At 49.6% G+C, this 25,077-nt stretch overlaps 1 protein-coding gene across 3 annotated transcripts; it reads left to right on the forward strand.

Annotated features, from left to right (window-relative positions):
- Positions 1–1,179: 1,179 nt before the first annotated feature.
- Positions 1,180–24,681, forward strand: CSF2RB (colony stimulating factor 2 receptor subunit beta). Of its 3 annotated transcripts, XM_005206838.5 has the most exons (15): positions 1,180–1,226; positions 6,783–6,912; positions 9,200–9,451; positions 10,405–10,528; positions 13,060–13,250; positions 13,891–14,042; positions 14,125–14,293; positions 14,831–14,966; positions 15,127–15,281; positions 16,870–17,009; positions 17,964–18,126; positions 19,373–19,463; positions 19,670–19,727; positions 20,554–20,660; positions 21,277–24,681. In XM_005206838.5, exons 3-15 carry the CDS (start codon positions 9,376–9,378, stop codon positions 22,385–22,387), a joined length of 2,673 nt encoding a protein of 890 aa, XP_005206895.1. In that variant the 5' UTR covers positions 1,180–1,226; positions 6,783–6,912; positions 9,200–9,375; the 3' UTR covers positions 22,388–24,681. The 3 variants fall into 3 exon arrangements, with proteins under 3 accessions (XP_005206895.1, NP_001179593.2, XP_059742472.1); NM_001192664.2 differs by lacking the exon at positions 6,783–6,912 and having other exon boundaries at positions 1,190–1,226; positions 21,277–22,387; XM_059886489.1 differs by lacking the exons at positions 1,180–1,226; positions 6,783–6,912; positions 9,200–9,451; positions 13,060–13,250 and having other exon boundaries at positions 10,472–10,528.
- The last annotated feature ends 396 nt before the right edge of the window (positions 24,682–25,077 follow it).

Genomic DNA, 25,077 nt, shown 5'->3' on the forward strand with positions numbered 1-25,077 from the left:
GTCCAGAGGTTAAAATCCACCTGCCAATGCAGGGGACATGGGTTCAATCCCTGGTGGGGGAAGATTCCACATGCCACAGAGCAACTAAGCCTGTGCCCCACAACTACTGAAGTCCATGCACCCTAGAGCCTGTGCTCCGCAACAGGAGAAGCCACCGCGATGAGAAGCCTGCACACCACAACAAAGAGTAGCTCCACTCGCCCCAACTAGAGAAAGCCCTTGCACAGCAGTGAAGACTCAGCGCAGTCAAAAACAAAATAAATACTTTAAAAAGTTATATATATATATATATATATTAAAAAATAAATAAAACTATCATATTGATTACTGAGGATTTGGGTGCCACCTGAACTTTTGAGCCCAAGGAGATGCCACACTCACTTGGCCTTCATCTTGGCCCTGCTGTGCTCAGGGGCCACTCACCATTCACTTGTTCATTCATTCATTCATCTGTTCCACACACGGTTGTTAAGGGCCCCATCTGTGCCAGGGAGCATGCTGGGTACTGAGGAGAGAAAAGGAGTTCACAGGACAGTGTTGGGGAAAGACAGCTGTGAGCCCCCAGACTTGTGGGACAGTGGAGGAGGGCAGGTACAAGGCTAAGGGGTCCCAAGGGAATCAAAATTGTACTGGCTAACGCCTGGGGGTCTCTTGTACCAGGCTTTGAGCTAAGGTCTTGCCCTGTGACATTTCAATGGCCCTTTGATATTTACAGATGCTTGTTAAGTCAAGAGGTAGGTCCTGAGCCCTGGTGAAATTATATGCAGGTAATTTGCAGAAGATCTCACCCTGAGCAGGTGGCAATGGGAGGCCAGGTTCCTGTGGCTCTGAGCTCTCACCTGCTCTGGGTGTTGTAGCCCCCTCCCCCCGCATCCCCTTCGGGGGTGTCTGGGAAGGCTGCATGAAGGAACTTTGCACTGAGCAGAGAGAGCACACGTGGAAGTTTATAGGGAGATCACATAGAAAAGATTGAAGTACTTCTAGAAGAAGGAACATTGGCAAAGCCAGAAAGGCTCAGAATAAAACTTCATATCTTGGTGTCCACAATTCTGAGAAACCAGGCAATCTTGTGAAGAGGCACTTGTACAGAAAGAGGCCAGGGACTGCCGCTTCCTCTTTCTGCTTCTCTGTTTCCTAACAACGTCAGCATAAATAGGAAGCCTGAGAGGCTCGCTGACTGCCTCCAGGAGACACCACAGAAGGTCCGTCTGTCCCGGCACAAAGAGGTACGTGTGGGCTCGGCGCAGGGTGAAGGGTGGGGTCGGGAGCAGGGGCGTGTAGCAGTCTGGGATGGGAAGGACAGGGAGAGCCTGGGGGTGTCAAGTGGGCAAGTGTGCCCCAGGGACTTGGGAGGTTAGGGCTTGGCCTTTTGGGAAAATCTGAACCCAGACTCCTGGGAAGCCAGTGGACAAGGAGACAGACAGCAGGGACAGACCAGTCTGGGTGTTGGGGGAAGGGCTTTGGGGGTCCAGTCCTCACTGGTGAATCTGACTGTCCTGTCAGCAGGGAAGATGCCTGGGGCGGTAGAGAGTTCAGGCCTGGGAGTCACACAGCTGTGTACCGTTGTCTTTACTTTGTCACTAAGGTGTCACTAAAGGGTTGGTGGCAGTGATAATATCCTGTCCTGGGCTTCTGTCTCATGTCTGGAACAAGGGAGTGCTGATAGTCCCTGACATCCTGGTTTAGAAAAAGTCTGTGTGTGCATGCACATGCACACACATTTGTGTGCATGCACACACATGTGTGAATGTCCACGGGGATGCAGAGATACAGGAGGCAGATGATGAAGCCAGGAACCTTGTTATGCTCAGACCTAGATTGGTGTGGGTTGAGAAGCTCATGTCGGAAGATAAGAAGGGAGCAGGTTCCTTACTTACTTAGAGACATGTCTTCCCCCCTCCAAGAACGTTTTCTTTATGGTTGTACTCTGCCCTGACCACTGTTGATTAGCTGGGTTTGGGCCAAGCTGTGGATGCTGCCACTGATGTGAGTTGGCTAGGGGGTGGGCGTCTGCGGGTGTTTTTGTCCAGGTGTGCACTTGCCGGGTGGATGGGAAGGCCGGTGTTTCTCCGGGTCCCCACTGAGATAAGAGCCTGTGGGGACTCGCCAGGCAGCCCGCAGCAACAAGTTGCAAACGTGCAGTGTGTAGTCTTTAGACACCTTGCTATTCCATTTTCGTATAACCAGATTCTAATTTTCTCTGCTTATCATCTTCCTTGCTTTCTAATGGTTTTATAACAAGTAAAATCTGTCCTGCTAATTTTGGGTCACCCTTTTTTTCATTCATTAGTTTTACTTATATTGTGCTATATCCACTAACATCACAGGATACTTCTTGAGTTGTTTAATGAATGTATTTAATATTAAACAAGTGAATCCATGGATCTATGCTTTGCTAAAAAATTAAAAAATGGGAGTACATAAAAGTGATTATAACATACATGTTGTCCTATGGCTTAGTTTTCCACTTAGTATTACATTTTGGACAACATTCCATAATAAGATGTAGAGATTTGACTCATTAATTAGCCCTGAGAGATACACGACATTTATCAGTTTAGGTGTTACTGAAAGAGCAGGATGGGGTCTGGCTGCTTGCCGTTCAAAAGCCAATAAGCAGGCCAGGTTGGTGGAAAGGAAAGTTTGCTTTATTTCAGATGCTGGCAACTGTGGTTGTAGATGTCTGTCCAAAGGCTGACTCCCCCACACTGGCAACCAGTGGGGCAAGAGCTTTTATAAACAGAAGGTGGGAATGGGGGCTACATACAGAAACAGCACAATCGCCTCTGACAGTCATCAAATTGGTCATCGCTGATCTGCCCAGTGTCATCGTTATTGTTTTAGGTACAGTTAATCTTCAGTTCCGGGGTCCATTTGTTCCCATTTCTTTGAGGCCAATTCTCAGAATCGTGGCAGCTTATGTTGTGGGTATAGTCTGGTGGTCACGTAGTTAACTTCTCCATCTTGGTGTTTTAGTATCTACAAGACAGCTCATAGGATATGGCTCAGAATATTGTCTATAGCCCTTGAGAAAGCACTAAAGATTCTTGACTATACTTAATGATTACATTATTATTATTTGGTCTATTTTGACTGTTTTTTCCTTTGTTTCTGTATTTCTCACTTTTCTGATTAAACTTATTCTTTGACTAAAGTTTTCCACAGACAAAAGGCAGGCAGAGGACATGGTGGGGTGGAGGGTAGGCAAGGACCAGGGGGTCCTGCTCCATATCATAGGTGCACCACGATTTACCCAATCCCACGTTGCTAGACACTTGGGTGGTCTCCAGTTTTCCACACCTGAGAAAGTCTTCCTACAGCCCAGATTCCTAGAAGCAGAATTGCTGGGCAAGAGACCGCACATTTAAAATAATAATAGATATTGTCAAACCATCCTCAAAGTAGCTGAACTAACATACATCCCATGGCAGTGCATAAAAAGGCTGGTTTCTCTTTAAGGAAACAGTCCATCTTTTAATTGTGTCCAGTGTAATGGATGAAAATTATCTGGTTCTCTCTTGGATTTTTCCTTTCCCTGGTGATAGGTGAAGTTGTGCATCTTCCATGTGTTGAAAGGACATTTGGATTCAGTTTGCAATGTGCGTGGAAAATTCCTTTACATTTCTCAGTGGGTTGGTTGTCTTTTATGTATTGAGTATTAATATATTTGGAGCGTTTTAGGAGTGTTTCATTTATTACTTGTATAAACCATTTATTGACATATGTTGAAAATATGTCTTTCAGATTACCACTCTATTTTCTCTTTGGTGTGTTTAAAGATACCTTGCATTGTATAAAAATGTATTCATTGCTTTTAAGTCAAATCTGTCATTATTTTGTATTTCAGGCTTTCTGGATTCGGTGTCTTATTCAATCCCTGAGATTAAAGAAATATTTTAGAGCTTTTATCATTTTTAGCTTTGACATTTAAATATTTAATCCATTTAGAATTTGGAGGTGTGGGTAATAAGTAATCATCTAACTTTAAAAAAAATGATTAGCTGGTTGTCTCAATATCAGAGTGTGCAAACCATGTGTTCTCTGTGATTTGAAATTCTATTATTACTTCCAATTCCTAAGTCGTTCTTTTCCTTAACATTTTCTGTTCCATCTGTCTACTATTATACTCATCGTTTTTCTAACCAATAGAGCAAGTCCCTCATGTTGGATTTGTTATAATCTAGAATCAGTTTGTTAAGCCAGTTGAAAATCTTTCTGGAGTCTTACTTTGGATTGTCTTAAATTTAGAGATTACTTGGGGGAATACTGATCCCCAAATAGGGGTCATAACAACAGCAGGCAGCCTTCTACTTTAAAGCAGAAGGTACTGACATTTCTGTTGACTCTAATGTTACTGTAGTTTTCTAGTACATACCCAGAAATGCCAACATTCTTTTCAATTCCTCATTTGCCAAGGTTTATTTCTTTGTTTCATCAGGAATGGCTTTTGTATTATCAAGTATTTAAGGGCATCTGTTGAGATAAGCTTATCTTTTTCTCCTTTTAATCTGTCTGTTGATCTATTTCTATTAATCACAAAGAGAGTTGATGCATTCTTCTTTTTAAAGTCTTCATCAGGCTGTCCTATGAAATTGTTTTTGTCTGGAGTGAATTTGTGCCTTTTTTCCCCTTTTCCAATTGCTATTTTTATCATTAAATTTCTGCGGGAGTTTGAGAAGTTTGGTGAGCATGTTTATTTTATTTTGAGTGAGAAGGCATTTGGCTTTTCTCTCCTCTTCCTCCCTCTCTTCCTTTTCTTTCCCCCTTCCTGTCATCCTCTGGTTTCCATGCTTAATCCTCACTCATAGTGATCTTTAACCCTTACATTTTAAACACACATATTTATATTTAACTTATGTTTTCCATCAGCATTTGGGCTTACTCAGAATATATACATTCCTCCAAAACAAGGCAAGATCCTTAGCAAGCTTTCGGTTCATCTCTGCTTTTTCCCTGTAACCTCACAGCCAACACTTGTGTTAAAATGATCTCAGTTTTACTTCAATGCTGTTACTGTGTATTTATTTGTTTTTACTTTGAAAAGTGGAGTTGCTCAGTCATGTCAGACTCTTTGTGACTCCATGGCCTGTAGCCTACCACGGGCTACAGTGGTAGCCTCCATCCACGGGATTTTCCAGGCAAGAGTACTAGAGTGGGTTGCCAGTTCCTTCTCCAGAGGATTTTCCTGATCCAGGGATTGAACCCGGGTCTCGCTCATTGTAGGCAGACGCTTTACTGTCTGAGCCACCAGGGAAGTCAGTAACAATATTTCTTTACTTAACAGTAAGTCCTATTGGTTTCTTTTTTCAAAATTGATTCCAGTATCACGTGCTATCTCTCTTTCTTGGGATTTTTTTTTTTTTTTCTGAAATATATGCTAGAGTAACTCTCTTTAAAAAGATCTGGAAAGATTTTTTTGTCCTTACATTTCCAAAATATTGTGATTTTTTCCCCCTTGAACTTCAAAGTAAGCTAGACTTTTTATATTTCTAGGTTCAAACATATTTTCTTCTCAGTATTTTCAAGACATTACTATCTATTTAGTATCCTGTGTTACTTGTTAGAGGACCTTGCAAACCCAATCTTTTTTCACTGAAAATAACTTGTTTGTTTACTTCTGGAAGCTTCTAGGATTACTTTTTACTCTTTGATGACCAGAAGTTTATTAGCATGTGACTGAGTATGGTGCTATTAAAAATGAATTTTGCTTTTAACTTAGTAGGTTATTGCCTGATTTAAAGCCCTGTGAATTTTTCTTCTATTTGCAATTTTATCTCTTTGGTTGCACATGGAAAAACCCCAAATAACAGTAGCATAATACTATATAAGTTTATTTTTTCCCTCACATGAAAAATGTCCAGAGGTAGGCAGTCTCAGACTGTATGGTTGGTTCACAGTGAGAAGAGGGATCGAGGTTCCTCTTTTTCTGTTGCTTATGACTCCTATACTCAACAGAACCTTATAATTCAAAATGACTGCTGGAACTCCAGCCATCACTGCAAACTGGAGAAAGGAAAAAAAGCAGGAGGGCAAAAATAGATTCCTCCTACCTGAGCCACTTCCTTTAAGCAACTTTTTTTGAAAGACACACACAATGATTCTACTCACATCTTCTTGGACAACATTTAGTCACATGACCACACCTAGCAATAGGAGAGTGTAAGAAACAAAATCTTTTATTCTGTGCAGCAATAAACCTAGGTAGAACCTAACCTTTCGTTACCAAGGGGAAAGGGGACAGCTAGGCAAGCGCCACCATCTGCCGTACCTGCCCTCAGTTCTCTGTCTTCTGCTTCTAGATGTTGGAACTCTTGAATTTCTTTCCTAGGCCTCAATTTTTCTCTAAGACTTTTCATTTCCTAGCCTATATGCTGTCTTCAATATCTACCTTTGTAACATGACAGTTTATAGTGTTAATTCTGATTTGGCCCATTATTGAGTCATGGTGTGTGTTTGTTTTATGGATTTCTTCAATAAAACTTCAATAAAATTTCAATTACCTTCAAATGCTAAGAACTCTGTTTTATTTGTTCTTTGCATAGCAATCTGTTCTTAAATGGCCATGATTTCTCAAATCTCCCTGAGCATGCTACTTAAGATGTTTCAATGTTTTGTTTTGTCTTTGCACAGACATTTGTGCATATCTGTAGAAGTGTCTGTTGGGTCAGTATATGTCAGAATAGAGATGTACGATACCAATAATTGGGAAATATAACACTATGCTACTCACTATTTTAACTGGTTAAGAACACAGATTCTAAAGCCAATCTCCTGTGCTACAGTCTCAGCCTTTTCCTTTCTGCTGTATCATCATGGACCTATACCAGTTTCCTCATCTACAAAGTGGAGATTTTAACCTACACATTGATGTATTAATATCTGTAAAGCCTTTTGAACAGTGGCCAGATGATGGTAAGTGTTTTGTAATTGTTAGCCACTAATACGAATTCTCTGCATGTAGGTGTCTTTTATGCCTGTGTCCTTGGATGCCATTAATTTGTTTGAACTATTTATAGCATAAAGGTAGTCACTTGTTCTCCATACTTCTGGCACAAACATTTATTTTTCACTTTGTCCTTTGCTTTGTGGTTCAGTTATTTTTATAAAATACTGAAGTGTTCACTTTTATGCACTTTTATTTCTCAGCCTTTGTCTTTGATTTCTTCTAGTGCTTTGAAACTTAAATAGTTCAAAGATATTCACTTGTACAGTTTGCAAGTTTCATAGGATTTAACTGCCTATATTTACATTTTTCATTGATTTGATACATGGGGAATGGTGTAAGGTAGGGATTTAGGCTGATATGTTTTATGTTGTTATTCAATTGTTTCAACACTTTTTATTATTCCATCACTTAATACTGTTTTGTGGTTCCTCTTCATCACGTAGTACATTCTCTAGAGAAATACAGTTCGTCTAATCAGTATGTCCACTGATTTGCTGTGTGTGTGCGCGCGCGTGTGTGCATGTGTGAAAATCCATTACTTTACTTATCAGATCTTTATAATAAATTTTGCTATTGAGTGGAAACTCATTATTTTATTGAACTATAGTTGATTTACAATATTTAGTAGGTTTCAGGTGTAAAGCAAAGTGATTTGGTTATACATATATATATCCGTATTTGTTTTACTTTTGATTCTTTCCCATTATAGTTTATTATAAACAGTTTATTTATAATAGCTTATTATTGAATATAGTCCCTGTGCTGTACAGTTAGTCCTTGTTTATCTATTTTATATATGGTAGCGTGCATCTATTAACCCCATACTCCCAATTTACCCCTCCCCGTTTCCCATTTGGTAACCAAAAGTTTATTTTCTGTTAGTGCTTACTCAGTCGTGTCTGACTCTTTGCAATCCTATGGACTTCCTGCCAGGTGCCTCTGTCCATGGAATTTTTCAGGCAAGAATACTGGAGTGGGTTATCATTTCCTCCTCCAGGGGATCTTCCCAACCCAGGGATCAAACTGGTGTCTCCTGTGTCTCCTGCATTGCAGGCAGATTCTTTAAATGCTGAGCCATCTAGGAAGACCCATTTTTCTATGAGACTTCTTAGTTTTAAAGTCTTATTAACTGTCCTCACACATATTTTTTCTCTTGTGAATTCCTGCCAAAAAGAAAGAAAATCTTATTAAGTTTTGATTAGAGTTGTGTTAAACTTATAACTGACTTTCAGAAGAATTAACCTCTTTACATGTGAGGAATTTGCATTTGTGGTAAGACCCAAAGAGAAACTCTGAGTTTTTAGCTGAGTTCCAGGTAGGCAGAGCAAGCTGCACCAGCTCAGGCAGACTCTCCTTTGCCTGCCAAGGCACTGCTCCCTTGCAGGAGCTAAAATACTCTCCCCAGCCCCAGACAAACCCACTCTTCCTTCCCAGGCATTTCTTGGACTAACCACCCCACAAAGATCATCAAGTTTGGTTGTCCCTCATGATCTCACGTGAGATACGTCGGGTTGGGCCCGTTTTACAGATTTAGAGAGTGAGGTTCAGAGGGCACTGATAAGTCAGCCCAGGCCACCAGCACAGGAGGGACAGGGCCTGTGTTGAAAGTCAAGTTGGCTGTGCCTAGAGCCGTGCTTTTCCCAGCAACAGAGCTTCTGGTATGTGTCTGTGCAGCTTGAGTGAAGTTTTCGACAGTCTTACGGACAGAAAAGGAGTCACGCTCCTCTCTGTTCTACTTTCCTGGTACTTCCCGGGGGCTGGATGAAATGAAATAAGGAAATCCCCAACCTTCTGCAGAAAAAAAAGGGAACCGGCATTTCAGGGGGTAGTGTGGGAGGAATGAGGTAAATGGAACAAGGTGGGGAGAGCACCAGGCTTGTGTGTGTGTGTGTGCAGGTGTGTGTGCGTGTGTGGTGAGGGTGTGTGCACGTGCTCACTCCCACGGGAGAAGCACGCCCCAACACCCAGTGACTCCCCCGGGTCAGTACCTGGTGGGGGGAAAAATCCAATACCAGGCTTCCGTCTTGAATTTTCTCATTACCAGGACAGTGTGACCCAGTGGGGACCCACATCTGCAGAGGCCACTGAGTGCGTCTCCTTCGCGGTCACATCCCGGGCACTGAGTTGAGGAGCAGGGACGGTCCCAAGGGCCAGGCTGAGGCAGCAGTGGGGCTGCAGCCAGGCAGCAAGGCCACTCCTGGGTCCGCCCTACCACGTGGGCCAAGTCCCACGGGCTGACGCTTCCTTCCACAGGCCTGGAGGAGGCAGGATCCCGGAGAGAGGAGGATTCCCAAGAGCTGATGACATGGGTCTAGCCCAGCCTCCAGCAGGGGAGGAACACAAGACTCCAGGACAGTGAGGAGCCCACACCTTGCCCAGACGTGGACCCACTCGAGCGGGCTACCTGTTCTCCAGAGCTGAATCACGAGATGACACTGACCCAGGGGCTGCTCCCCCTGGCTCTGCTGGTGCTCTGCTGGGGACTCAGCATAACAGGGGCTGAAGGTGAGCCAGATCACCCCCCTCCTTTTCACTGCCGGGCCATAGAACCCAGACCCTCAGCCTTCCCTCCCCTCGACCATCTCTTCTCTCTCCTGGTTTTCCCTGGAGGCCTCCCTTCCCTCCCCCAGCACTCCCGCTCATTCTTCTCTGGCCTCCTGTAAAGACCTCTCTGGCTGTGAGGCTTCTCTGTCCACATTTCCCGGTGTGGCATTCCAGACCTCTAACCTCCTGGCTGGCCATTCCAGTCCTTTGTCTGACCTTGCATTCCCCCCAGACACTCAGCACCTGGGGGTCTTGACCAGTTCTCACCTCTGTACCTTTGCTCCTGGGGACCCTCAGCCGTGGGGGAGGGAGTGTCTCTCCTCTTGCCTCAAGGCCCTGCTGAGATGTCCCCCAACCCCAGGCTCAGGCCACTGGCCACCCTCCCCAAGGGCTCCCAGAGAGCTCAGCTCCCCTGATAACCCTGGGAACCACACTCCACTTTCCAAGCATCAGGCCTAGCGGGGCCTGATTCGAGAGCAGGGTGGGGAGGTCCCCAGAGTAGGCCCCTTAGGGGTGGGTTTGTGCCTCTGCTCCCAGGCTGCGCCCGCCCACGGGCCCAGGGGCAGGGCCTGTGTCTGACGCATGTGCCCACCTGTAGTGGGAGGGACTCTGCTCCTCCAGGAGCAGAGCAAGGCAGGGGCTCATGACACGTGCTCTGAATCAACTAGAATATTGTGTTTTTCCCCAGACAAGAGGGTCCACAGCTGGCTCCCTTACACCTGCACACCTGCAGAGACAGCCGCCCCTACCCCCGCCAAGGCCTCTGGGGACCTTTGCCTGGGCTCTAGGAGCCTCTACAGGACTCTGGGAGACTTCTTCGCAGTGCTGTGCACCCAGGAGGGGCTGCAAGGGGTGGTGACAAGGGACGTCTGAGGGGGAAGGTGTGACCCTCTCTCTGCTTCCCTCCCTGGCAGAGACTGTCCCGATGCAGACCCTGCGCTGCCATAATGACTACACCAGCCGCATCATCTGCAGGTGGGCGGACACCCAGGATGCCCAGCGACTGGTCAATGTGACCCTCTACCGCAGGCCCAAGGAGTGAGTGAGGAAGGGCCCAGGGTTGGAGGGCAGCGAGGGGCACTGCTGTGTGGGCAGTGCCAGGGGTTTGGGGCTGGACAGAAGGTGGGGGCGGGAAACTCCTGCCCAGGAGCTCCTGACCCACCAGGCGGCCTGCCGGGCCCAGGGGCTTGTGTCTGATGTCCAGTTTGGGAGAAGAACCTCCGATGTTAATATTGTTGATGATGGTAATAATCTCCTATTTTGTCACAATTGAACAAAATCAATCGGCAGAAGTCAATTTTGGTTCATCCTCCTTATGAGGTGGGCAGGACAGGGACATGATACCCAATTCACAGATGGAGAAACTGAGGCTGCAGAGGTGAGGTCCCTCCCCCTGGCCACAGTGGGGTCAAGGCCTTAGCAGGACAAGTGTCCTGTGGCCAGCCTGCAAGGCTAAGCTCCATGTCTTCCCCAGGCCCTGCTCCCTCCGGAGTTGGGGCTTCTCCTCTCGCCTCACCTAGTTTCCAGGGCATAGCCCATTTGGGAAGGTACTCCCACCATTCTGGGATCCGGTGATAGTCTAACTCACCATAATGGAAGTAGTTAAACAGCAGGCATCACAGGGTCTGGGGAGACCCCTGACGACCTCCCCTAGGAAGAAGGGTTTTCGCTCCACAGCATCATCGCCCCTGCACTCTCTCCCCTGCTCTCCCCAGAGCCTCTGTCCTCCTTGTCCACTGTCCCCACCCCCAACCTCAGCTGTGGCCTGCCTCCTCCTGCACTGGGACAGCAGACACCCCCAGAAGAGAAGCTTCCCAACATCTCCCCCGACCATGGCCTGCCACCTCCCTGGATACTCCCTGCAGTGATTGCCTGTCCCAGGCCTGTCTGAGGCCAGAGCCGGGGTCCCACCTGGTCTTGCTGCTCAAGGACATCACTGCCATCCCAATCTCCACTTCCCCATGCTGTTGAGGGACACTGTCCAGGGATCCACTTACAGATGCCAACCAGACTTCAGCTCAGGGCCTCCGAGTCCAGTCTCCTAGCCCGGCTGTCCATTCTTGGCTTCCCTCTGAGGGAACTTCCTCTAAAGAGTGGTCTGGAGCCCTGTTTCCAGTGCCTCTCAGGTAATTCCTCCAGAGCCCACTCTCCCAGGACTCTGCTGCCCCCAGCTGGCCATTTAAACTGCTCCCACTGGAGTCAGTGATGCCCACTTGGTGTAAATCAATGGTTAGTCCTGGCCTTCTCCCCACACACCCACAGGCAGCACCTGACAAGGACTGGCTGGGCCTAAACACGAGGTCCCACTGTGGTACCTCCCTCCCTGACCCTGGCCAGCACCTGGGCCCTTTCCAGTGTTCCCCGGGCCCGCCCTTTTCTGTCTCCTAGTCTGTTCCCTTCTCTGAAGGGGATGATGTCCCAGGGCTCTTGGACCTCCATTCTCTTGCATCTGGATCCGGCGGCAGAGATCCAGCCCCAAACTATGGCTCTGACCCAGACATGCTCTCTCCAGCCTGGACCTTTCCCCAAGTTCCAGAACCATAGGTTCACTTGCCTCTCCACATTGTCCCTTATAGTCTTTAACTTCAAGTGTCCTAAACAAGTTCCTGCTCTGCCTCCCAAAGACAGCCCCTGTGCTAGATTCCCATATCAGTTCACCAAAGGGGAGCTTCCAGGGGCTCAAGCCAGACAAATGGGGACAGTCTTTTATTTTTTGCTTTTCAGTCTCCTTTCCCTCCTTTCCTTCTTCACCACAGCATCCAATCCATCAGCAAATGTGATCGACTTCATCTTCAAATAGAAAGTGAATCTGGCTAAGACCCTGATCCAAACCACTTCTTATCACTGAGATAGTCCAGAATCCTCCTAACTTGTCCCTCTGCTTCCAGTATTGCCGCCCCCCCCCAACTCAATCTATCCACAGCTCAGCAGCCACAGGAATCCTTTCAAAGTGTGTGTCAAAACATCACTCCTTTGCTCATAACTCTCAATTTTCCTCACTTTCAGTGAATTCAAAATTCTTTACATTCCTTTTAAGCACTGACCTTCTGTAACCTCACTGTGCTAGGCTCCTGGACCTCCCACGCTCACATATCTACTCTACACACACTGTTAATTGCCTAGTCACACAACATCCCAAACCTATGCCGACCCCAGGACCTTTGCACTTGCTGTTCCCTTTCCTTGAAATCCTCTTTCCCCAGATTTGGCATGGCTCCCTCCCTGATCTCCAAGTTTCTGCTCAGATGTCGCCTTCTCCAAGAGGTCTTCCCTGCCTCCTTTATTTCAAATTGTATCCCCAGGCCAGCCCTTCTGGCCTGCTCACACCTCTTTCCTTCCTGACTTGTCTATGTACACTTTTCTCCATTTGACATGTAACATCATTCCTTCACTGTTTTGTGTATGTCTGCCTCTATTAGGATGTCTGCACTGTAGACAGGGATTTGCATGTATTTTGTTTCCTGCCAGGCTCCCTGGTACTAAACAAAGCCTTACATGTAGGAACCACCTGTTAATATTTGTGAGTGAGTGATTCTTCTCTCTGGGCTAACCTTGTCCTCTCCTGGCAGGGACCATCCACAGCGAGTGTCCTGCAGTCTTAGTGACGACAAGCCCTGGTTAAACAGCCCTTGTTCTGGCTGCGTACCCAGAAAATGTGTTATTCCTTACCGAAACTTTGTCCTTGCCGACTTTGACTACTTCTCATTCCGACCGGACCAGCCTCTGGTCACTGAGCTCACCGTTAATCTGAGTCAGCATGGTAAGGCCTGGGGTCCCTGGCCAAGCATAGTCCCCTGTGAGGACAGGGAACCCTGGAGTGTCCACAAGCTCCTGGCCTACTTGGGGAGGCAGATGTGGAAACATCTAATCCTCCAGGGTTGTAAGGACCATACAAAGGGTGTGGTGGGCCAGGAAAAGGAGCAAGGGATTCTGCCTTGGGGAGAGGACCCAAGAAGTTTCCAGAGAAGGATACACGTCTGCTGGGTACTGAGAGGTGCAGGATGACCCTGGGCAGAGGAACTAATAAAGTGTGGACTGAAGAGGGAGTAACAGGAGTCACAGTGCCCTCTGCTGGGAAGGAGGCCCCACAGGCCACCTCGTGGGCATGGGGCAGAAGGAAGCTAGCTCCCTTTGGAGTTTAATTTGAGCACCTTTCATGGAGCTTATGTTCTGAAGCCTAGGAATCTGCACAGCTTCATTCATGTTCACACTCAATCCCCACGATTTAGCAGAAGGCAGTCTGAGGTCCATGGAGAAGAGGGGTCTGTCCAAAGTCACTCAGCCAGGGGAGCAGTGCCTGGCCTGGGACCCAGGCCTATCCACACATGGGCCACAGAGGACCTTAACCTCCCGCACAGTCGTCCAGCTCCTTAGGGACCCTTTCCTTCCTGTCCCTCCAGTGCAGCCCCCCACACCCAAGGACCTCAACATCACTGCTACCAGGGAGAGTCTCCTGCTGTTCTGGAGCATAGCCCATGAGGGTTTCCAGAGCCACTGGCTGTCCAGCCTGGAGTTTGAGGTGGTCTACAAGCGGCTTCAGGACTCCTGGGAGGTAGGGACCCCACCAACTGTGCCCCAAACCCACAAGGATCTGGCCCAGCCGGCCCTGCTCCAACAGCCCCTCTCCCCTCCAGGATGCCCTCACCATCCACTCCAAGTCCCCCCAGGCCATCTTGGAGCTGAAGGACCTTCAGCCCAGCAGCACCTACGTGGCCCGAGTGCGCACCAGGCTGGCCCCAGGCTCGGGGCTCTCAGGACGACCCAGCCAGTGGAGCCAGGAGGTTTCCTGGAACTCCCAGCCAGGTGACAGAGTTGGGACAATGCTCCCTTGTGGAGAGGGGAGCTCATTACATCTCCAGGACAGGAGTCCAGTGTACACACAACAGGATCCTCGGGTGCTCTGTGTTCAGAGTGGCTTCCTTGGGCCCACCCCGTCCCTACTGTGACTCTGCAGAGGCAGCGGCTGCATCTGACTCATCCCCAGGCCCCAGTTTGCTGTCCACGTTATGTGGAGGAACAATTACAATTTAATCACAATGGTATACGGGCAGCTGTGTTTTCGTGAGGGCTGCATGACATGTGGACACGCCAACATGACGGTGTTATTTAATAAATCCCCGAACCCCGAGGCTGTGATGTCCTCCCCATTTTGCACAGGGGGTGTGAAGTTTCACAGAATTCACCCTCTGACCTGAGGTCACATGGCTGGCAGGTCAGGCTGAGTTTAACCCTTGATGTTCTTGGCCCCACAATCTCTCTGTGACGAGTCTCATGGTGAGCCCACTGAAGGCTAGGGAATGAATGAAGGAGGACTGAAGGAGGGTTTGTTCTCCCTCGCAGGGGATGAGGCCCAGCCTCAGAACCTCCAGTGCTTCTTTGACGGGGCCACCCTGCTTACCTGCACCTGGGAAGTGAGGTCCGAGGTAACCCACTCCGTCTCCTTCACCCTCTTCTACAAGACCGGCCCCAGTGCACGGTGAGTGTCCCCTGCCTCTGTCCTCTCCCCTCCTCTAAGCCTCACCCTCTCCAGGCCTCCTCCTGCCCCTGGAGCCCAGCAGAAGCCACAGCTCCTCCTGAGGTCTCACCCCTCACATGGCCCTGCCTCCCCCTGCCCTGACCTCTGCCATGATCCTCAGGGAGGAAGAATGCTCTCCCGTGCAGAAGGAGACTGGCAGCCCCTACATCCAGCACCGATGCCAGATTCCTGTGCCTGACCCCAGGAACTACAGCCAGTACATCGTCTCTGTTCGACCAAAGGTGGAAGAGAGACTTATAAAGAGCTCAGACAACAGTGAGTTTGCCCCTAGCCTTCTGTGTGGAGCATCTCCCAACAGCACTGCTTCATTCCTCACGGTCCAGACTTCATGTGTGTCAGTTTCAATGAAATACCCCAGGAAGCCAAATGGAACAAAAATGATTCCAGTCTATCCTGGAAGTTCTCAAGAAGCAATAATGCAACAATGACAAATAACATGAAGGAAGATGCAATTGATATTCCTCAAGAATATCAGTATTAAAAAACCTTTTATCTCAGTCTTTTAGCTCTATCTTCCCTGGTGGCTTAGATGGTAAAGAATCTGCCTGCAAGGCAGGAAACCCCAGTTCAATCCCTGTGTTGGGAAGATCCCCTGGAGAAGGGAATGGCTACTAACTCCAGTATTCTTGCCAGGAGAATTCCATGGACAAAGAAGCCTGGCGGGCTATAGTCCATGGGGTCACAAAGAGTCAGACACGACTGAGTGACTAACACTTTCACTTTATTTTCCCCTCCAACTTCTCAGTTGCTTGAAAGTTCCTACTTCTGCCCACGACCTCCTGGTCTTCCTACTGATTTTTCCCTTCCTTTCCCAGATTGGATTTTTCTTTTTCAAGTTTCCAAAGTCCTCCCCAGACTGATATTTTCAGAGTTAATAATAATTCACCTGTGATTTACTTCTTATGTTGGGTACTGCTGCTGCTAAGTCACTTCAGTCGTGTCCGACTCTGTGAGACCCCATAGGCGGCAGCCCACCAGCCTCCCCCATCCCTGGGATTCTCCAGGCAAGAACACTGGAGTGGGTTGCCATTTCCTTCTCCAATGCATGAAAGTGAAAAGTGAAAGTGAAGTCACTCAGTCATGTTCGACCCTCAGCAACCCCATGGACTGCAGCCTTCCAGGCTCCTCTGTCCATGGGATTTTCCAGGCAAGAGTACTGGAGTGGGGTGTCATACTAGGGGGCCTTGCAGGTTAAGTTCCCCGGTTCCTGTTATATAGTGAGGACCTCATGCAGAGGAAACTCCTGCATTGCTTCTCGATGATCAAGTTCTTCTTCCCAATCTCTAGTACGTGTCAGGGACAGCAGCCGATTTGTCTTAGTTACCTGGGTTTAAATCCACTACTTATTGTTTGGGATCTTCCAGACTGCAATCTTTGTCTCTACCACTTGATAGCTGCCTGTCTTTGGAAAGTTACCTAATCACTCTGGGGGTCAATTGTTTGTCTGAAAAGTGGACAGATTCAGAGTACTTACTACATCCAGTTGTTATAATTGAGCGAAATTATTCATATAAATTTAGCATGTATAATAATGCTTAGAACACTGTCAATATTCTAGATTAGAATAAATTAATAGAACATTTATTTCTATTTAAATACTAGGGGTAACCCATACTTTTGGTCACCGCACTACAAAACAAGCGTATATTAACATCTCCCAAGAGAAGGGCATTTCAGGTCAAAATAGATGACATGGTGAATGGGGGTGCAAAGACCCTAAGATGGGTGGGACCTGGGGTTCTGGGTTAATGGAGAGAGCATCTGTGATGAGCATGGAACACAAGAAATGTTCCACTGGAGGAATATTAGAAACAATATGCCTTAAAAGTTTTCCTCCCTCCAGTCCAGATGGCTCCCCCAACCCTCAACGTGACCAAGGGCAGAGATGGCTACATCCTGCACTGGAGAGAAGAAAAAATGAGCTACTCACACATAGCTTGCATCTTCCAGGTCCAGTACAAGAAAGAAGGAGCCTCATGGGAGGTGAGAGACTGTGCCCAGGGAGGGGCCTGGAGGGGAGGAAAGGGCAGCGAGACAACACTTGGGAAAATGCCACCTGCCCAGATGCCTGGCTCCCAGCATGTGACCAGCCACAGAGAGCCACTGGGACTTGGTGGCCACTCCAGTGAGCAGTCTCATTGTCTCTTTCTTTGGCGAAGGAACTGAGACTCAGAGAGATGATGTGAACTTGGCCAAAATGTACACATGACCCTGAGTTGCAAAGGGGGCATGGACATCAGGAGGGGGAGGGCTGAGAGGCAGCTGGAGGACGGGTTTTCAAAAGTCATAATAAGGTGACACTTCTTCATAAGAATCTTATCCAGAATGCAAATGTGCAGCTGCTAAGAGCAGAGCAGCTCCTGGGGAGGCCGGCAGGGCCTCAGCCCAGGGCTCAGAATCTGGCCCTGGGCCTCAGGCAGCCCTCGGGGCCTGTGGACAGAACCTGGGGCTCCACAGAGGGCAGATCAGAAACCTCAGAGCCAGCCCCAGAATTTTCAGCTGGAAATGGGGAAACTGAAGCCAGGAGGGAGAGGGTTAGTGGTGGAGCTGGGAGTGGTCCTTGCGCTCCTGAACATCTGTTTGGTGGTCCAGGTTTTGGTCACCCTGCACCGCACTCCAGGGGAGATCATATCTGGGGTCCAGGCTGCCCCAAGGCGAGCTGGGAGGGTGAGGCGGGGCATGGTGGCTCCTCAGGGTTTCTGCACCCTGGTGTTGTCATGTGTGCCAGGAGTTCAGTACAAGAGGTGCTCCCTGGTCCTGTCCCTCTGGAGTGTGGTCCTCTGTGGTGAGGCTGATGCTGCTCAGATCTGGGGATGTGACTGCAAGCTAGGAACTGATGGGTAGCAGGAAGGCTGGGGTGCTGAGGCGGGAGGGTTTCGTAGCTGTGCCCACGTGCCCCAGACCTCAGGACTCCTGCTCACACACCTGCCCCTGCAGGACACCAAGACAGAGGACTTCCAGAATGCCCACACCATGTCGCTGCCACCTCTGGAGCCCGCCAGCCGGTATCAGGCCAGAGTGAGAGTCAAACCCGACCCGGGGAACTACAATGGGATCTGGAGCGAGTGGAGTGAAGCAAGGTCCTGGGACACCGATTGGGGTAGGTCTGCCACGCCCCCTCACCCCTCCTGGCACAGCCCTGCTGGGCAGAGGACAGGGAGGATATGAACACAGAGACGTAACCCCACCCCAGGATAGCATCCTTCCCTCCCAGACATCATTAGGGATTAGAAAATTATACCTCCTGGTGTGCAGCACAGACTGCGGCAAGGTCTCCAGGGGACAGAGGAGAGAGCACGTCTCACCAACAGGTCTTCCTGAGACTGAACCTTAGCCTTCTATTAATATGGCCCAGGCTTCTATTGGCTTCCCAGGTGGAGCAACGGTAAAGAATTCGCCTCGCCTGCCAATGCAGGAGACACAAGAGATACGGGTTTGATCCCTAGGTCAGGAAGATCTCCTGGAATAGAAATAATTTGCTCCGGTATTCTTGCCTAGGAAATTCCATGGACAGAGGAGCCTGACAGGCTATAGTCAATGGGTTCACACACAGTCAGACATGACTGAGCACACACACACACACACACACACACACACACAAGCATGCTTTCACTAGCCTTTGTGGAAGCTACTACCCAGGGACCACTTAGCCTGAGGAACTACAGACTGGGGCCTGAGATTGGAAAGCTTTGGTCTGATTTCTCAATCTTCTACTTTTGCTAATTTCGTTTATCTACCACTATCTCCATGGTGGCCACCAGGAGACAAGTATAGGACAAGGTCCAGGAGGTGGCTGCAGAAAGAGGACGAAGTGTTTGCAACAAGGTCCCCAGTCCCAGCCAACTGTCAGGGAAAGAGCCCCAGAGAGAGGACCCCAACCAAGCAGAAAGGAGAACTGGGCCACAGGACCTAAGGGAAAGAGATCAGGGGAGTTCTGGAGGGGCCCAGCCAGTAAGGGGCTTAAGCCCCAGTGGACAGTTGAGAGAGTCTTTGATGGGCCTTTGCATCTTCTGGTTCCTCCACCATCACCCCTTTCTCCATCTCTGCCTCTCCTGTTGTCCCTGTTCTTGATGACCTCCCTCGGGAAGTCCCCTGTGATTGCCTTTGGCTACAGTTGCTGCCCTCCCATAGCAACTCCTGCTACTGGCCAGGATCTAACCCTCTGTGTCCTCCCACCAAGTCAACATTGTGGGTGGCTCAGACAAAGGCCCCCTTCTTCTTAGTCAGTTTCTGGCCTCCTCTCCTCCTCTGCACCCCAAGGAAGCAGCGGCACCCTGTCTTCTGAGTCTCCAGCTCTTTCCCTCCCTGGATGCTAATCATCCTTTTTCCTTCTTGGCTTCCTGAAGTGCTGCCCATGTGGGTCCTAGCCCTCATCCTCGTCATCAGCACCTTAATCCTGCTTCCAGTCCTGCACTTCTGTGGCGTCTACGGGTACAGGTAAGGGGACTCCAAGAAGGGGGAGAGTGTTATCCAGGGCCCCAGAGGATGCCAGGGTCACTATCTGTCACAGCTCTGTCACCCGCTCCCAATGGGGTCTTGGACAGATCTGAGCTGTCCCTGGGCTTCAGTTTTACCTCCGTACATAAGCACAGGCAGCTGCCCTGAGGTCTTGGGCAGCAGTCACCTCTTTGTTGTCTTTCCAGGCTGAACCGGAAATGGGAGGAGAAAATCCCTAACCCCAGCAAGAGCCACCTGTTCCAGGTAGGAGCTGGCTGTGAGGGCAGCAGAGGTGCTGGGGCTCGTGTGCTCCTGCGCCCATGTCCCCATGCCTGTGTCCTGCTCCCCATCCTGTGGGCTTTGAGTAGGGCTTGGGGTGCAGGTGGCTAGAGAAGGGACTGGGAAGCTCTAAGAGCCAGGCCAGCCCTGCAAGCCCAGCGCTGAGACCCCTTGGTATCCTCCAATGCTCAGGGTGCCCTGCCGGCGGGGACTCACCTGGGATAGGAGGGAGGGTTGGCATAGGGGGGCTGGTCCCTGAGAGGCTCCAGGAGAGGTGTAGTCACATCGAGGGCAGGTGGATGGTGGGAGGCAGAGTGGTTTTCCAAGGACAGAACGGCAGAGCTGAGTGCTAATGGGTGCAGGGTGGTGGCAGGTGGGAGAGGCCATGGCAGGCAGAAGGCATGTGGGGGGTGGAGATGAGGCTCCTTTCAGAAGGTAATTGAGTGGGGAGGACGGTGAGTCTGGGGCACATCGCGGGAGGCTGAGAGGACCCTGGAGAACAGGAGCCCTTTGGTCAACTACACAGGGCCAGAGCTGCCTTGGGAGGGTCTCAGGGCGGGTGCAGAGGGGGCTGGGGTGAGCAGGGAGCAGGGACAGTCCAGATAGTGTCCTCAGGAGACCCGGGACCCCAGCAAGGTCCCAGCCCCTCTCTGGCCTCATCTCCCTGGTGTCAGGAGGCTGTCCTGCTGGTTCTGAGTATCTGCCTCTTCTGGGGGCTCCTGAATCCCTACCACCCTCAAGGCCTTTCCTCCATCTGCACCTTCTGGAGGGCCCTGACTCCCAAAGATACAAATGCCCTTTCTCTTCCCAGAATGGGAGCGCCGGACTCCGGATGCCAGACAGCATGGCCACCCTGGGCAGTGGGAGCCACCCACACAAGGGGCCGTGGGGCAGCAGTTGCCCTCAGCTCCTGGAGGGGTGAGTGTTGGGCAGGGGATCCCTGGGCGGTGGGAGGGTGGCCTCCTCCTGCACACCAGAGGTTTGGAGGAGGTGGCTTGGGTCTAGGCCTCAGTTTGAAGAAATCCATAGAGACTGGTGGTGCTAAAGCAAGAGGCATCCCTAGCGAGGGTCAGAACTCAGACTTGACCGGAGGCAGGAGACTGGAGCAGATGACCTCCCTTCACCCTGCTGCCCAGGGAGACCCCACACTGCCCTGGCCCCACTGGGTGGCGGAGGGTCTGTGAACCTTCATGGCCTCAGCATCTGAGCCACTAGCTTGCCACTAACCCTCATGTGAGAAATGACTGAGCCCAGGCTGGACACCTGGGCCCTGAAGCTGGGTGATAGCAAAGAGTGGAGGGTGGGAGGGGTCCCTGACCTTGAATGAGAGCACAGAAGCTGGAGGGCCAGACCCATGGGGAGGCTGAGCAGCATCTGGTTTCCTGCTCTGGGCCTGCTCCCCAACACTGCCCTGCTCTGAGTTTTCTGTGGGTGTGGCCAGGCCTCTCGTTCCACTACCCACTCTGCCCCTGTGCATGAGCTGAGACGTCTGTCCAAGGAGGTCCCAGCATCTCTGCTCCTGTTCTCCCCACAGGGTGTTCCCTGTAGACTGCAGGCACAGCGAGGTGTCACCTCTCACCACAGAGGACCCTAAAGATGCCTGTGACTCATCATCAGAGCCGGACATGACTCTGACTGCCTCGGATCTCCCCACGGAGCAGCCCCCCAGCCCCCCGACAGGGCTGGCTGCCCCCTCAAGCAGGCCTGAGAGCCAGGCTTCCGGCTTTGACTTCAACGGTCCCTATCTGGGGCCGCCCCACAGCTGCTCCCTGCCTGACCTCATGGGCCAGCAGGTGCCCCCACAGACGGGGGTGAGCAGGAAGCCACAGTCCCCGGGGTCCCTGGAGTACCTGTGTCTGCCCGCAGGGGGGCAGGTGCAGCTGGTCCCGCTGGCCCAGGTGAAGAGGCAGGGCAAGGCCGGGGATGGGGACACAAAGTCCAGCCCAGGGGCCCAGACGAGCCCTTCCCTGGAGTCAGGGGTGGACCCTGCCCCTCCAGAGCCTGGGCTGATGGGGGTTGGTCAAGATCAGAAGGACAGGGCCCCCACAGTTCTGCCCACTGGCTTGCCTGAGGATGGCACCGTAGCCTCTGGTTATGTCACCACCCCAGATCTGATATTCACCCCACCCATCGGGGCCCCATCTCCCTCCCAGGCTGCCCCTCCAAACCTCCCCTCAGACCAGAACCCCACTTTCCATCCTGGACTGGCTGATGGGCCCCCTGTAGCCTCAGCCCCCCAGAAACCAGAGTTCGAGGGCTATGTGGAGCTCCCTCCAGCCACAGGCCAGTTTCCCCAGTCCCCTCTAGCCAGCCCTGCCCCTCCCAGAGTCAGCAGCCCTGTCCTGAGCCCAGGCCCGCACCGGGCAGATGTGTCCCCCACCTCCCCTACCCCTGAGGGTCTCCTTGTCCTGCAGCAGGTGGGTGACTACTGCTTCCTTCCTGGCCCTCTCTCCCCCCAGAGTAAGCCCACTTCCCCAGGACCCTGTCCTGAGATCAGGGACCTCAACCAGGTGGTCCAGGCTAAGAAGCCTCCGGCTCAGGCCTTTCCCCAGGTGCCTGCCATTCAGCTCTTCAAAGCCCTGAAACAGCAGGACTACTTGTCACTGCCCCCTTGGGACATTAACAGGCCTGGGCAGGTGTGCTGAGTCTCTGTAGACCTTGAGGGAAGGGAACAGAGGAAAGGCCTGCCTTTCCTCCTGCCCTGCCTGACCCTCCTGCCGCCCCTGCTCCCTTCCCTGGTCCTTTCTGCAAAGCCATGGAGAAGCTTCCATGTTGCAACAGATGGAGACCAGAAAAATAAGTTAACCGTCTACCTCCTTCCTTGGCCTTCAGCAAGGTCAAGCTTCTCTCCCTCCCTCCCTTCCTCTCTGCCACACACACACACACACACACACACTGTTCTTTGAAATTAACTTATTTTAGGTTCTGAATTATTGGAGCTTTATATATATATATACCAGAGAAGGAAATGGCAACCCACTCCAGTACTCTTGCCTAGAGAATCCTGTGGACAGAGGAGCCTGGTGGACAGCTGTCCATAGGGTCGTACAGAGTCAGACACGACTGAAGTGACTTAGCATGCATGCATGCATTGGAGAAGGGAATGGCAACCCACTCCAGTATTCTTGCCTGGAGAATCCCAGGGATGGAGGAGCCTGGTGGGCTGCCGTCTATGGGGTCGCACAGAGTCGGATACGACTGAAGCGACTTAGCAGCAGCAGCAGCATATATACACACATTCATTTCATTTGTCTCCTTTTCCTTTTTACCGAGTGTCCCTGCTTTTGCTATTGTCTTCTTTCTCTTTCCACTAATTTATCACTAGAATTAGTTTGAGGTCCAGGCTAAACCCATTCTGAAGTTCATCCTGTCTCCATCAGAGCCTTTTCTGATGCTGACATGTCTGGTTTTGTGGAGGATTTCTGTCTGTCCCTAGCAGGCATGAATGTGCACAAGATTCCAGCCTGGAGGCAGGAGGCTGGAGGCACAGTGTGGAGGCTTGGGGGTTTCAGACTTGGAAGAGTAGCCCTGGACACAGCAAGCATCTGTCAGCCCCAAGTGTGCTAGCAAAGCACCAGCCTCAACTGTCACTCCCAAAATTGTTACTTCCCATGGACTTGGCATGGGAAGCACTGTCCTGAACTCATGGGAAACACTGCTAGTCCCTTCGACGTGACTGGGGAGCCTCAGGGGACCTCCTAGTCCCTGCATCTGAGCAGTGGGCAGTGCAGGTTGCTGGTTGAAGTGATCTCCTTCCTATACTTAGGCTAGTGGGGCCAGGGAAAGTTTGAAAGGAGTTAAAAAACCATGTAGAAAAGTCAGAAAGAATTGCTCAACACGGGAAAAAGGAAAACAACCCAAGGGCCTGGACACTTGAGCTTATAGTCCAGATCTCCTGGCTGCCCTCCCTCCAGAAAGACCTTACAACTCCCACCCCCACCAGCCACCTACGAGAGGCTTTTGGTCTGTGATTGGCCTACACTGAGGATCTAGGTTCTTTTAAATCCTTGCCTTTCTGATATGCAAAAAATGGCATTAAATTATTTCAATTTGCATTATCTGGAAACTACCATGTTTGCACATATTTTCCTATTTCTTGGACATTTGTATTTTTCTTCCCCTGAGCTAAACTCATTAAGATCTCATTGTGTCAGATGTCCACTTTTTTCTAAGTAACCTTTACAAAGTATTTAGCTCTGGCTGGCCTTTCACAGATGGTGCAAATTTATTTTTCTAGTTTGTGGTTTGCTTTTTAATTCTGTTCATCACTCTTTTGAGTGTATTCAATGTAGACTTGTCTGGGTGGTTAAATGAATCTATGGGTGAACTCCTTCACGGCTCCACTTTTGGTGTCAGATTTGACAAAGGCCTTCCCCACTTTAAAACTGCATTTGTCCAAAGTTATATTTTTTCTGGTTCTTTTTGTGTTTGAAAATTGTATGTATGGAATTCTTTTGGAATGTATGCATTTAAGAAGGAGAGCCAGCTTAGACAAGTAGCCCAGATGTTCTGGACTCACTGGTGGAATCACCCATTCTTCATCTGTGTATCTGATACAGAAAATCTGTGTATACACTTGGTCCGTTTCTAGACTTTTTATTACATGATCTTCTCCACGGACCCCACTGCTTAGACTGTTCTAGCTTTATCATATGTTTTAGTAAATGGCAGAACAAATGTTCTTGTTTCTTTCATCCATAAAATCCCTGTTGATTATGGCATTGTTTGTAGCCGAAGAAAATGATAAACAGTTGAAATCTTCACCCATAGTAAAACTAATCACAAAATTTGAGTCCATTCTAAGGTGGAATCCTGTGTGCAAAATGAATGAAGTGGACCTATGCGCATTAAGAGAGAAGTCCAAGATGTGAATTCCAAAATGGTTGGAAAAAAACTGTTAACTGAAAAAAAATTGTGATAAAATATTTTTATTACAAGACATTAATGTGTATATAAGTGTTTAGGTGGATGCGCAGGGGTGCCGTTTGAAAGCCCAGTCACCCTAAGGAGGATGGACTCAGTTCAACAGAAGGGCCTTCTGTCTACCACAGTGAGCTAGGGGCAGTTTTGATCAGACCTAAGATGCTGGTTGTAACAGAATGAGAAGCAAGTGGTACTCCCAGGGCAAGCCAGAAGAGAGTGAGGGAAGGAGAAAGATGGGCTGGGGGAGAGAAATATAAAGGACACACTTAAGCTGAAAAAAGGGATTCCTTGTAATCCAAAATTCAAATCTAACTGGGCATCTTGTGTTTAGTCTCTAAGAAGAGTGGAGACAGAAGAAAGAGACTGAATTCCTCATAAAATAGATAAGAATTATTTTGTTGTTGTGGATTTT

Source organism: Bos taurus, chromosome 5 (assembly GCF_002263795.3).
Source record: "Bos taurus isolate L1 Dominette 01449 registration number 42190680 breed Hereford chromosome 5, ARS-UCD2.0, whole genome shotgun sequence".
NCBI classification, from domain to species: domain Eukaryota; kingdom Metazoa; phylum Chordata; class Mammalia; order Artiodactyla; family Bovidae; genus Bos; species Bos taurus.